The 14,533-nt window shown below is 42.2% G+C and overlaps 1 protein-coding gene across 1 annotated transcript; it reads left to right on the top strand.

Moving 5' to 3' along the window:
* Positions 1 to 1,230: 1,230 nt before the first annotated feature.
* On the top strand, positions 1,231 to 11,073 carry mapk4 (mitogen-activated protein kinase 4; the record flags this gene model as incomplete). The annotated part of the gene is made up of 8 exons (XM_083978382.1): positions 1,231 to 1,597; positions 2,040 to 2,215; positions 6,789 to 6,933; positions 8,337 to 8,419; positions 8,692 to 8,770; positions 9,020 to 9,239; positions 9,747 to 9,912; positions 10,114 to 11,073. The coding sequence occupies 8 exons, from the start codon at positions 1,231 to 1,233 to the stop codon at positions 11,071 to 11,073; spliced, it is 2,196 nt and encodes a 731-aa protein (XP_083834508.1).
* Between the last annotated feature and the right edge of the window lie 3,460 nt (positions 11,074 to 14,533).

Below are 14,533 nucleotides of genomic sequence, written 5' to 3'. Positions count from 1 at the left end.
GAGCAGCAGCAACAGATGTTCTGAAAGCAGTATCTTTCCAGTGACCACGGCCTGATGGTTAAATCCTTACATTCATGAGAAGGCAGCAGGAAGCAGATTACTGAGGGATTAAAACGCATGCACACGTATTGTACGCACATGCACGCTAAGAGGGTAGAACTGTTCCTGGGTTTTACCGCTGGGCCACTGTGGATCTCATTCTGAATGAACTCGTTTGGCTGGCTGACTAACTGAGACACTGTGGTATCATGGAAGAAGAGGAGGAGCCAACCGAGTCTCATTGAATCTACAACACATGCCCCACTCCCTCCCTCCCTCCCTCCCTCCTCCTGCATCAGTATCGAAGGCTTTGACTGGCCGGTGAGGATTACAGACAGAAAAGAGAGAGGAGTGCAGAGCTGACTGGCCGCCTGTTGCTGTCCCATGATGCATCTACACATGTAAGAGCAGGATCGGCTGCACAGTGGGCTGTTTCTATGGATACCCCTGCCCTGGGTAGTATTAATAAGACTTACTGATAGTCTGACTATCTGTGCGTGAAGAAGATACAGAGAGAGATTAGATGTGCATCCCTGCAGCATCAGATAACATCTGTGGAGCAGTAAAAGACTTCATCATCAAGTGTCAGGAGGACAATGTTGGCAGAATCTTTTTCTTTGGATTTAGACATGTGCTCTCGATGCTTTGTCAACACATGTTTAAACTTGTGGCTGCAGAATCATTGACTAAAACAAATGTTAGCTTTCTTTCCGCTTGATTTCATATATTTTGATCCTTTCTGAGGTTCCCACTCTTTTCATTTGCTCAGACACCCCTTGTCCTAAACTCAATGTAAAAATGTGATCATTACTACAGATGATTCAGTAAGAGGGTGATTTAATAAGAATCTGAACCCACAGGACTAATAGAGGTGAAATGATGCACAAAGAAACCTCATTTTAGGCTTATGGGGCATTCCTTTTTTTTTCAAACCTGTGAATTTTTAGAGTTATTAGATAGTTCCGCTAGAACTGCAGCTGTTTACCACCAGACAAAACAGATATCCACATGCACACGCTACCCAAAGAATAGTCAGGTGTCTAGTTACGTCTCTGGACTCACCAGCAGGATGTGGAATTGTGCACATCAGACTTTAACAAAGCAGTTTTAATACATAAACTCTGGGGATCCATCGATTACATCGAACTGCCTGAAATCATCTGTCTCTAATACCTCTGAACTGAGCCTATCATGGCCAAACAGGACACTCCACTCTTCCTCCATGGCTTTGACCTCAGCGGCCACTTTGTTGACCTTCGACCTCTCGGCACAGGTGTCACTGGCCTGGTGCTTTCAGCCGTGGACCACCGCAATGGACAGCGTGTGGCAATTAAAAAGTTAGTGATGCGGGACCCTGTGACGGTGAAACATGCCCTGCGAGAGGTCAGAATCACCCATCGACTGCGCCATGAGAACGTGGTCCAGGTTCACGAGGTTTTGGCGCCATATGGACGTCCGCTTCCCCGAGACCCAACCAAGCTCAGTGCCCTTTACATTGTACAGGAGTGCATGGAGACAGATTTGGCTCGGGTGCTGGAGCAAGGACCACTACCCACAGGTATTGGGGCAAATTGGGGAAATTTCTACCTATGAACAAATAGAAAATTCTACGTGGTCCTTCTAGTTGTTTTTTTTAATGCTGTCCATATTAAAACTGTAATTTTTTGGATTTAAACGAAATCCCTTGAAGACATTGTTTGGTAAGCCTGTGGCAAAAATACCACACTCAAAAATGACACATTTGTACATTTCACTCAAAATGTATCAGTTCATTATGTCATTTATTTGCTTGTTTTCATGAGCATAATATATATTATAAAGGAGTGGAGTCTAATTTTAGTAATTCATTGCAAGGTTAATCATGGGAAGAATAGCAAAACATCTTACCAACTTGATCTTTAGTTTAATTCAAGCATTTACTGAGTTATGAATACACGTTGTAACTGCAATTACAAGAGGCCGTCGTGGGGTAACCTCATCTGATTTCTGCCCTTGAACAGGTCACGCTACGCTGCTGTTCTACCAGCTGCTGAGGGGACTAAAGTTCATCCACTCGGCTAACGTCCTGCACAGAGACCTCAAGCCTGCCAACATATTCATCAACACGGACCAACTGCTGCTCAAGATCGGAGACTTTGGGCTGGCCAGGATAGTCGACCCTCACTATTCTCATAAGGTAATAATGGAGCAAAGGGAACCACAATAATGAGTTGGCTGGCTTGGCAGTGCACTAGTAGTTTGGCAAAAAAAAAAAATGTATATGCTCGCATATGAGAACTGAATGATGATCACAGATGGCATATAGAAAAGACTTTCAGACCAATCGACAACACATGTACAAACCTTTAGAGCCATAACCATTGCTCTTGCTCATCTTTTTGGGGGCATGCTAATGTACCTGTGATCCTTTTTCTCTTTTGGTTCATGTTCACTTCACACATTAAATCGTAATTTTATAAATACATAATCTTCAGAGGGAAAGTAATCATATTATAACAATTAAAGGTAGTGAAGCTGATAAAGGAGGATTTTTCACTCTTATGACGCAGTGTAGGTTGTGCTATTGCTGATGGGTGAAATTTGGGAGAGTATTGTTATACTAAACACTATCATTGTGAAGAGATTGCAACTCCTAAACCCTGACCTGGTGTGGTTTTCAGACAGCAGTGCGCTGACCTATGTCTCTGTGTAGCAATGGAAACATTATAGGATGAGATACTGTTGCAAAAGAATCCCCCTATTGAGAATCAGTGAGCTTGCACACATGTTTTTGTCCGCTTCACAATTGAAACAGAATAATTTTAGCCCATCTGTCTTTCTGGTGTCCTTTCAGTGTCTTATCTCAGATGACATCGTTGACATCACTGGTCTGAGTCATCTATTGAAAAGTTTGCTGGCCGGTCAAATGCAGCCAGAATATAATTCTTTGAAAAGTGTGTAATTACTACATCTCATTGACGGACACTACACGTTGCAACTGTTGTGTTTCTTTTCATTCTATTGGTTTCTCCCATTACACATCCCCACAGTCTGATGTTGCCAACCTGTGTCTTTCACAAAAGGCCTGTCCAACTGAAATGCTTCTATTAACTTAACTTTTTCTACCCAAAGCTGGTATCAAATTTTGTGCTAATCAACCCCTGTAATTAGCCTGTCTATTGAGGTCTATGCCTTCTGAGGGATCAGTGTGACAGTTTACTGCTTCATTGTGCCGCTTTAGTATGCGTGAAGATCCCACAACAATTCTGTTACACTAGCAGGGTAGGATATGTGTGTGTGTTTGTGTGTCTCTCTGTGTGTTTATATGTTTGTGTGTGCTTTTGGTCTGTGCATGTGGAGAGGGACTCTTCTGAAAGGCGATCTTTGTCAGCCCAGAACACGGGACTGGAGACCAGCTGGGAGCAGACACAGGGGGTGCATTTTTAGGGGAGAGGAAGGGCGGAGGGAATGACGGGTGGTGATGGAGGAGGAGGCAAAAAACAAAACAAAAAACACAGATGAGGAGCAAGGGTGAGAAATACTGAGTCATGAAAGGATGAGAGAAAGAAAGTTGAAGAAAAAGGAAGAGGAAAACATAAAAGTGTGATAAAAAAAAACAGAAAGTGAGAGAAATCAAGGTACTTTGGAGAATGCAAGATGAGATGAGACAAGGTTTGCACACTCGGGAGTATGTTAAAGTGAACGTCTATGCTCTCACACTGTGTAGCTACAGAAGCTGTCTGTCAGAGAACACAATGTTCAGGGCTGAACTGCACTGACAATTGACAGGTACATAAATACAGGGACAGATACACAGATAGAGCTGGATGTTACTGTAGGAGTTAGTTGGGAGTCTGTCCCGTCTGATGTGCAGAGCATCAGTTTGTCATTGTTCATTACCATAAAATTGAATTACCAGATTTACGTGTGTGTGTGCCTGTGTGTGTGTGTGTGTGTGTGTGTGTGTGTGTGTGTGTGTGTGTGTGTGTGTGTAAGATGATGCCAGGCTATTTGTGATGCAGAGTTGACACCAAGGCAGATGCCTGCAGTGAATGTGAAAGCATCCTCTCTTTTATTTAATAATGCAGAGCCAACGCACCGCTTTTTCAAACGTTCTGTGGTAATGGATGAGCAGCTCTGACTTCAGCTGTGATGGAAATTCAGAAATAGTATTAACCTTTTTTCATTGGGCTATAAGACATGACTGATGGCTCATTTATACTGCACTCAAACAGAGTTCTTGCATCACTGTCGACCTTCAGGTTTTATATTGTGTCATGCTTGACAGTAAATTGGCTGGTATGGCTTTCATTTCTCACCAGTGATCTACCCTCTTTTTAATTAACTATAATTGCTCCAAAGAAATCTGCCTCTCTACGGTTTTATACCTTTACCTAGGAGCTTCTTTGGTGTCTTACTTGGTCAGTGTATTATCACAGCAGTTTTTGTCAGCACACTGTGACTCTGCAGTGAATTGAGATGAGGCTGATGTACGAGCTGCATGTCTAGAAGTGTGCTTCTGACCACACAGACAAACATTTACTCAGGTGAAGGGAGAAAACGGAGAGGTTGAGAGGAGAGAGAAGGAAAACAGAGGCAGAGAAAACAGAATTTGTGGTGTCATTTACACTCTACACTTGAAGGAACTTGCTGTTGTGTTGCCGTTGTTTCTGTTGTGTGTGCATGTGTGAATGTCACCTGCTGAGGCAGCGCTGGATCAGCCCAGAAATTATTCATGACCTGGATGAAGGACAGAGAGAAAGACGGCAAGGGAAGGTGAATAAGAAAAAGAAAAAGTAAAGTAGAAGAGAAGGAACGTAAGGAAATGAGGTGAGGGGAACAAACAGAAAGGAAGGAGGAATGAAACAGGTGAGAAGGGAGGTAGGGCGGTGAAAAGAGAGAGAGGGACAGAAAGAGTGTGAGAGCGAGAAAGCGTGTAAAAATTAGGAAGGGTAGTGGAAAGAGAAGCACTAGAAAGAAAGGGGGTGTATAAAACAAACCTTTTACACCGGATAACAAACGTGACACCATCGTCTGCACAGTGTAAATATAGCTACAAAAATGGAATCAAAGTCCACATCTGTGCAACACCTAAATATGTTTCTTTATTCTGTTCATATCAGTTTCTAAAGACGATCTCTGACAAACCTTCGCCATAAAAACGTTGTTCTTTTGACATCAAACATGGCCACCCTTTTTCTGGAAGTAGGGCTGTAGATGTAGAGAATGATCAGGAAGGAGGGGATAGACAGACAGACACGTGGTAGACAAGGTGGGTGTCTGTCTGACCATCAACTCAGCATCAGTTTCTGCTCTGTCATTTCCTGGCACACAGAGGGAGGGAGAAGGGGAAGGTGCAGTTAGGGCAGAGTGGGCCTGGAGAGAGAGGGGGGGGGGGTAGAGAGCATAAAAGAGGTAGGAAAAGGACACGTGGTAGAGGGGTGAAGAGGAGAGCAATAAAGGGAGGAACAAGAGGAGCATAGGTGAAAAACAAGTAGAAAGAAGAGAAACACTAAGGCTGAGAAGAGCTGTCGAACAGTTCTCAATTCAAAGCTGTTTATTCACAGCTAAAGAGCTGTGGATCTGGGCAGTTCATTCAACACATTGTATTCTCCAAGCAATATAACAAGCCCCAAAAAACATAGTCATTTTTAAATGTCTGAAAACATTTTGGTTAGGGAAAGTTTTGCATGGGTGGCAACATGAGTATAGATGGCCCACAATACATACAGTGTATGTCATCTCTGTGTGTCATGCCTTAAACCTGCCAATTGAGACACAGATTTATACTTTCTTATTTTAGAGTACCTCGCTTTTCAGTTTTGGAGTAAATCATGAAACTACTTTAGGACCTAAAACATAAAAATGTCTTGCGTTGTGTAATGTTATGTTGGTCTTACAGGTGCCTCAAGATAATTAACCAGCTCCCAGACTAATTTCTGTCCATCTATCTTGAGCATGAAACTCATCCGGGCTACTGTAGGTTAAATTCAATGCAGTCCTTTAAAAAGTAACAGAGCGAATGGTGAGATGGAAAAAGGAAACAGTGGACTTTAGGAAAGGGATAATGGGAGAACAAAGGGGTGTAAGCGCAAGATATGTCAGAATTATAAGCACATCTTGTAATAAAGTCTAGTTCTTTAGATGTTTAAGCCTTGGGCATAAAGTAATATCATCAGCAGTGCGAGGTCAACCAAATAAACTACGGTGGGGTTATAAGAGGTGGCAAGTGTGGCAGTGATAGAAACAAGCAATAGTGACTCGTTATAGATAACTCTGGTTTGTGTGTAAATATGTTTGCCGGTGGCTCATCACCATGCACGGCATCATCAGTGATACTCACAAGGTGAGAGCTTACAAAAGTAAAAGCAGAAAGGGGCCATGTTAGACCAGCTCTAATGAGAACACGCGCGTTGTTGTTCAGTAGAGGCTAAAAGAAAACACAAGGTGGGGATCAGTAACAGCAGGTAGAGATTCAGTGGAATATTTGCTGCCGGAGAGTTTATCCTGAAGGCAGTTTCCATCACAGCTAACATAATGTGATGAAATCTTTGTGGGTTGAAGTTAGAGAAATATCCCATGTGAGCTCTAGTTTCCTCCTTGTAGCTGACATTTTCAACAACTTCAAGTCATACACATGAAGTCACGTAGTAGAAGCAAGCAAATCTTCTCATGTACTGTATGCTCATCACTGACATTCCACTGTTATATCTTCTCTTGTTTTAACTCACCAATTTCTCTTTCTCCTATTTCTTCACCTCCTACTCCAGGGCTATCTGTCTGAGGGTCTCGTAACAAAGTGGTATTGTTCCCCTCGTCTGCTCCTGTCCCCCAACAACTACACCAAGGCCATAGACATGTGGGCTGCAGGCTGCATACTGGCTGAGATGCTCAGCGGACGCATGCTGTTTGCAGGTACAACCAATGTTTGTCTAATCCAAAACACTGTCACCATGACCTTGATGGCCCGCACATCGTTATATTATTTTGATGACATAATGAAATGAAACATGATCACATTATTACATTTTCATTATGTAAAAATTGATCTAGACATTATTATTTATTTAAGGGTGAACTTGGTGCTGTTGTGTGTTTATCTCAGCAACATTAAGATGTAGCTGCTGAGGCAAGATATTACCCTGAAAGAAGGTGTCTTTGATTAGCTAAGTTCTTTTGAGCAGAGATGCAGAAAAGGCCCTTAAAGCTGGTATCATAGTAGAAAAGTGAGGGCTAAGGAGAGATTTTCTTTCCAGTGTCCTCCACCAAAGACACTTTATTCTTTTTCTTCAGGCTACTTCTTTTTGCCTGACCAGAATAACAATGATGATACTGAAATTCTCCTTGTCTGAAGCAGATGTAGTTCCTCATGACAGGCTGATTTGACCTCCACCAGCCTCGCACACCACGGGGGAGATGGTGCCAAAGTGTCATCTGCTCCCTGGTGTTCCTTTCTGCTGATGTGAAGTGTTAGAGATCTTTGCCTTTCATTTCACCAGGACACCACTGTTTACATGGCACAATATGTTTTTGTTTACCAGAGAGGGAGCAGTACAGTACACTCTCATCCAAATACACTACATCTGCCCTCTGATTTCTTAATGCTCAATGTGCTGATATAGCACCACCTGCTGGTGTCCATCAGCTGGATGGAGACAGTCAAAGGGTATTATGATGATTATTGTATGACGGGGTGGAAAAACACTGCTGCACGGCTCTCTGTAGGTTCAAGCATGTTGCACTTCTGGTTACATAACAGCCCGTGACTTCACATCAGCTTTTCTCCATCAGTCGTCAAGGATCAAGAGCACTTTGATGACTTTTCCCAGAGTTGAGTTTGATCACCTGTGACTTCCCCCTAGTTGTGCGCAACCCCCAACAAAGTCAGATCAATGTCAAAGCTTATAGAGGCTTAACACTAGGATTGGAGCATATTGGGGTTAATGACTGACATTATTAGAAGGATATTAAAAGGACATGGCTTTTTTTTTTTACGCAACCTTTCTAAGAAGTGCTATGCATGCTATGCAAGGTATTCAGGCTGTACTGTGGACACCAAATTCCCTGGTGCACACAAGACCTGTTGTGGAATCTTATTTTGAGTGTGACCACACAAGCAACATGCCTGAAAATTCAACCTTTTCTCTTCCGTCCTATCTGCATTGAAGCACCTTACCTCACCATTTCTTTTACATGACAGCTCACACCTACTAGATATTCCTGTTTGACTCTAATTGGCCACCTTTTTTCTTTCTGCTTATGTAACTGATCCTCTGTCTCGTCCCCACTTGTCTCTGATTGGCTGGTCCCATCCGCAGGAGCTCACGAGCTGGAGCAGATGCAGCTGATTCTTGACTCAGTGCCGGTGCTGAGAGAAGAGGACAGGCAGGACCTGCTACAGGTGATGCCTCAGTGGCTGCTGAAAGTCCTGTGTCCACAAGATGATAGTATAACAGGGTGTCATTGTTATGTTAGAGCTTAAGTTAAGCTTTAGTCTAGGTTCAAGGTTGAACAGATCTCTCTAACAAGGGCCCTATTTGTGTGTTGCTTCCAACCAGAATTTTGCTTCATAGTTTAATTCATCTGGAGGGGTGCCTAGAAAGTAATGTTCAAAAAGAAATATATAACACCAAAATTAGGCACACGTCTTAACAGCATTGTCATCCTTCCCAGGTGATGCCTTCATACATCAGTCATGGATGGAGAGTCAAGAAACAGTTTTCAGAACTGTTACCTAAAGTGGATTCTCAGGGTGAGCAAAGACTATTTAGGAGAGTGAAGAAGATGACGACCCACCAGTATGAAATACGACTGAGGACAAATGAGTAAAAAGAGTAATAGAAGATTTGATGAAGAAAAAGATACAGCATACATCAGTTTCTCTGAACTGTGAAGGATGTAGTTCAGATGTCTAACACTTTAGTAATTTAGCCCTGAGAAAAAGTTTTCTTTAGAGCGCACTTAATGCTTTTTATTTATCACCCTATTTTTCTCCTTTCAGCTGTGGACTTCCTGGAGCGTATCTTGACCTTTAACCCCATGGATCGACTGACAGCTGAAGCAGCACTGTCCCACCCCTTCCTCCAGCAGTACTCCTGTCCATCAGATGAGCCTACCTCCTCTCATCGCTTCCACATTGAGGATGAACTGGAGGACAGCTTAATCACTGAACAGAGCCTCAGCAACAGCAACAGCCAGGCCTCCAGCATCCACTGGGACAGGTGTGTACATTTACCTCTTTAGATCATGGTGGGGATTTTTTTTTCAGGTTTTAGTCTGAATTTTATATTAGCTCATTAACAGAGCACATTATCCACAGTCAAAGAGTCTGTACTATGCTGTTGATTCAACCACTTTGAGCAACCACAAAGTGGGAAAAAGCTCTATGGTTGTAGACTTGCTAATGTGTGTTTATGGATTTAAAATACTTAAGTGTATACTAATATATTCTAACACTTACACTGAGGGTTGAGGAACTCTGGGCGAAAACTCACTGAACTTCCAACACTTTTTGTTAACACACTGTTCAATCAAACCACCATCTGTTCACATGTGTGATCTAGATTTTAATTACAACACAATCATTGTTTTTGCACTGAAAAGTCAAAGTATTGGAATTCTGGCAAATCAAAATGAGAAACTAGTTATTTTCCTACTGTAAATAAACATATCAGGCTCAATATTCACAGTGAAGTTAATAGAAATCCTCAATTACTCCCTCCCTGCAGGTATGAGAACAGTTTATCAACAGATGTGTGCTGGCACCAGTCTGGCGGAAGGTGTCGCTGCATGCCCTCTGGTCACGTTACTTCTGACCTGGGAGACACGACGGAGGATGAGGAGGTGCAGAGGGATCCTCGGGCCAGTTCCACTTCACTGTTAGAGGAGGCTCAGGTTTTTCTTCTTTTTCTGTCACTTCCCCCCATGCTACACTAACTAGTGTAACCATTGTTTTATTTCAATGAAATGTTAGTAACAAATTTAAATGAATCACAACAGAGCTACGTTTAACTGCTACTTTCCTATCTTTCTCATTTAAAACCCTCTTTCTCCCCAATTGCTGCCCCAACCCCCACCCCTCACCTGTCTATGTAGGTCGACCCACGCAAGTATTCCCACAGCAGCTCAGCTGAACGCTTCCTGGAAAACTCCCACTCCTCTCTGGAACGGGTCTGTGGTTTGGGGTATGGCGATCTGGACTGTGGCCGATCCTGTGACTACAAAGTGGGCTCTCCTTCGTATCTTGATAAAATTGCATGGAGAGAAGGCAAACCTCAACACTACTCAGAGCCTAAACTGATCCTGGATCTGTCTCATTGGAAACGTAACACTAATATCCTACCTGTGCCTGCTGAGCCCATCGGTGGCAGTGTGGAAGACCTGGGAGAGATGAAACAGGAGGAGGAAGCAGCAGAGGAGGAAGCGGAGGAGACGGGGGATTTATTTCAGGAGATCTCTCGCTGGGTGCAGAGCACCCAGTCTCGTCTGCACTCCCCCAGTCCCAGTCCTTCTCTAGAGCGCCATTCACCCTCCTGCTACACCTCCTCTCCCCCTCTTCCTCTCTCCCCAACTGACCTCCCAACTCCAGTCTTCCACTACACAGAGGTTGTGCAGCAGCCATCATCTGAATTTGATGAATATCGACTAAGCCCACTTCCACCTGTTACACCTTCCTGTAATTCTCTGCCCTCACTTCTCCCCTCATCTCCAACGTCTCCTCTTCCTCCTCAGTCACCTCCAGCAGTTTCTCCCGTGACATCGCCACTTTTTCCTCCCCCAGAATCACATCCCCTTTCCTGTACTTCCTCTATTTCTCAGCCAGTAAATGATGAGTCCTCAGAGTCACTTCCCGTCAAGCAAAAAGAGCGACTTTTTGACCTGGATGTGTTCATATCTCGGGCACTGAAACTGTGCAGGCAGAATAAGGAGAAAGCAGACGGGAAGAAAGGAAAGGAGGGAGGGTGGAGAGAAGAAAGCAAACAGCCAAACATTAACCGAAAGGTGCCCAGGCTTCCAGACCACAGGACTCCACCACCACAAACACCTAAGTCTTGATGTTAAATATCAGCTTCAGGCCCACTGCAGTATAGCATCATAATCGGTAGCACTTCCTAATGCTCATAGTGCTTTACGTAAAGGGGGTGTCCACAGCTGAATGTGCTGCTCAAACATTAGATGTTAGTGTTAGCAGTCTTTTTGGTACAAATGCAATGACATGCAACACCCTGTGACTAAAACCAGCCACTTAAGCAATCCTGCAGCTTCTACCCTCTCAGGTAAGAAGAGGTCAAAAGGAATTTGGGTTAAATATAAGTAACCATGCTAGCATTGCAAATATCAACAATTTGTTCCACATGAATATATTTAGAATAATCTTAAGTAAACAGCTAATTAATGATTGCAGTATTTGTGACTTGCTATCATTTGTCAAGCTAAAGATGGGTCAAACATTGACTTGATAGCATTTTATTCTAACACAAACATCTGCAAATGGAAGTCAGCCTGTAGAGTTATCCAGGATATTGAAACAACATCCTACTGGAGTGGGATCACTCTGATTGTCTTTGAGTTATTTGTTTTCTGCTGCGTGTCAGTCATTCAGACATTTTTCTAGAAATGTCAGACTGTCTTCCAAAGGTGATGTTCACCAAATAATGATTGTGACACGGGAAATGCTTCTTCCAAGTTTCTCTGAATGTATTAACTGAAAAATAATCAGTCAAATTATGCTACATGGTAAACGATAAGGATCTTGTTTGTTGCTATTTAAACCCTTCCATGGTGACATTAAGACCTCTGTCACTGATACATGGCTTGTAAACTTGTATAAACATGTTGTCATACTGAATTCTATAGTATATTTCTCAAGACTGTTGTCTTGGTACTCTAGTGTCTTGTTTTCCTAGTTGAATGCTAGAGCACTATTTTACATTAATATGGAAAAATATTGTTTGGTTGTTTTTTTTTGTCTTTTTTTAATGCGGAATGCTCTATGGTAATAATTTATGATTATTCAGCAAACTTCATTCTGGTTCCTATCGTAAATAGTTTCATACCCTGTCTGCCCGATGCACCAAACAAAGGTCATCATCTGCTGTACACTTACTGAAAAGATACTGTGCTCTCCGTACTGGACAACCGGATGCCCCTCATCATTTTTCTCACTTAAAAATTAGCCACAGAAATCTTGAAAGCAAATGTAGCCTATATTTTGAAGAATATAGATCCTTTACAGCCTTTCTGGGACATTATTTGTACTCAAAACCTCTCAGTGCTGCCCAGTAACCAAATATGGTTATTATGATAATATATAGAATAAAGAAATTGTATATTAAATATTTTGAAATACTTTTCTATTCAGTATGTTAGACAGTAGACCCTAGTAGAATGTTATTTAGTCTGGCATCTGATGACCCCTCAATCATTAACAAGTAAAGGCTGTTGGCTAGAGCCTCATACTTTCTCAATCAAGTGCATCCGATATTCACTTCACTTGACAAAATAAAAAGCTCACAATGAGCATATGGAAATGGCATTAAAGTTATTCTAGTGAGCTGGTGCCAAAACAAGTTAGTACAGTTAAATCCATGTGCCTCTTATTGTGTAGACAGAAGGAAAAGGCTTCCACCATCCTTGGTTTCACTGATGTGTAATGCTCTGCTGTGTCTGTACACTTTGTTTACATACAGCCCATAGATAACAGTCTGTAGGCTGTATATACACAACAGCACAGTTATTGGGAATGTGAGAGGCACAATGCTTAGGTGTGAAAACACTGCCAGGACAGCTATAATGCCCCCCTGAAATACGACATGTTTAATCTGTTCAGTGATCTTTCAGTCCAGCATCTGATACCCATTCTCTTAAATATCAATCTGAGTCCACTGAATCCATGCAAGCACTACATAAATATTTTCCCTTTATGTGTAAAACCTTAAAGATAGAGCTGAAAAACCATAAATGTTCTATGTTCTCTTTCAAAATGGTTTTGCAGCTGTGAACCGGCTACTGCACTAAAAGTACCGGTAATGCAAAAGGCACAGCAGCAGTCACAGGGACGTGTTTCAGCTTGCAGCCGTCCTCAGCGTTTGCTAGTTAGTGGGTGTCTAACTAACAAACGCTGAAGACGGCTGCATGCAAGCCAAAACGCTAGTATTTAACTTATTTGAGAGTGCTGTCAGTTTTCTACTACATGATTATTTTTTGGACAGGCACCTGGAGATTTCCTGAGATTGGAGTGAGCACGCCAAGCCTGTCGATTTCATGGTATCTGCACCTTTTATACTCACTGCAGCTAACACACAAGTTGTGTCATCATTTGCACAACATACTATGACAATGACTTCCAGGGTATTGAGCCATAATATCAGATAAGTATGATTCAGTAAAGGCAAGTATGTTCTTTTATATTCACAGTAGACATGAAGCACATTTAGAGTCTCTAGCACATTTCGAAACACAGGTTTTCCTCAGTGACTCCTGAAACTCCACCACTGTCAATGCTCATTTTAAGGGATTAAGCATACCTGGGTTGGATTGCTGGACTAACTGACAGAAGCGTTCTAATTAAGACAAAGTGCAAACTGTCCATTTTGTGGTTCACAACCATTTATCTACAGTATTTATCAATGGATAAAAGCTGTGCTGCACTTAAACTTATTAAAAAACAGTTTGAACTTGTATGGTCAAAGTCTGCATTATACAGTTTACTCTGCAGGTAACCGAAGCCAGCAATAACATCAATCGTTGATGTATAACACACACACACACTGTAACACGTGGTTACTGAGCCAACTCTTTTAAGTGGGTGAAGCTATGTAGAAAATGTGCCTCTGTACACCTCAATGGTTCCAGCTTGCTGAATGTAACATATCCTCCCCCCTCTGCATGGCTTTCACTACTGTTCAAACTGCTTAAACGTTGTTGTTTTCATTATGTGTCTCTTTGTGAAACAGTTCTATTTCTGTCGACTCTTTTCTCTTTGGTACTCACGCTTCACAGAGGCTCTAGCTTCTCATTTGAGAAGAGGTTTTTAAATGCCCACCGTTGATTGATGGCAACCCTCTTTTTGCAGTTTCTTTGTTTTGCTGGACATTTAATAAATTAACATGTAAGCTATTCTTTGGCCTTGTGTTTTTTCAACAGTCCGACTCAAATCAGAGGGTATAGTAGATCTCATATCATGAAAATAAAAATAAAATTATCACACTGGCCTTTATTTTGAGTATGAGGTAGATAAGAGTAAATGTATCGTGATGAGGACTGATGGGAACATTTCTGTGAAGCAACTAAAAATGGAAAATCCCACAAATTTGAAAGGTCATCTTGGGAGTTCTCACACAGAAGCTTCACAAAGGCATCTGATCAGTGCCAAATTTATTCTGTAGCATGACAACAACCAAGAGCAACCAGACAGTAATAAAGAACTTTGTTCAGCAACAAGAAGAACAATGAACCCTGCAACAGATGGTGGAGCCCCCGCAGTGTCCAGATCTCAACATAACTGAGTCAGTCT

This window comes from Trachurus trachurus (genome assembly GCF_905171665.1).
Source record: "Trachurus trachurus genome assembly, chromosome: 9".
In the NCBI taxonomy this organism is placed as follows: domain Eukaryota; kingdom Metazoa; phylum Chordata; class Actinopteri; order Carangiformes; family Carangidae; genus Trachurus; species Trachurus trachurus.
The sequence above is the reverse complement of the archived record's forward strand: the minus strand, read 5'-3'. Positions and strand labels throughout refer to the sequence as shown.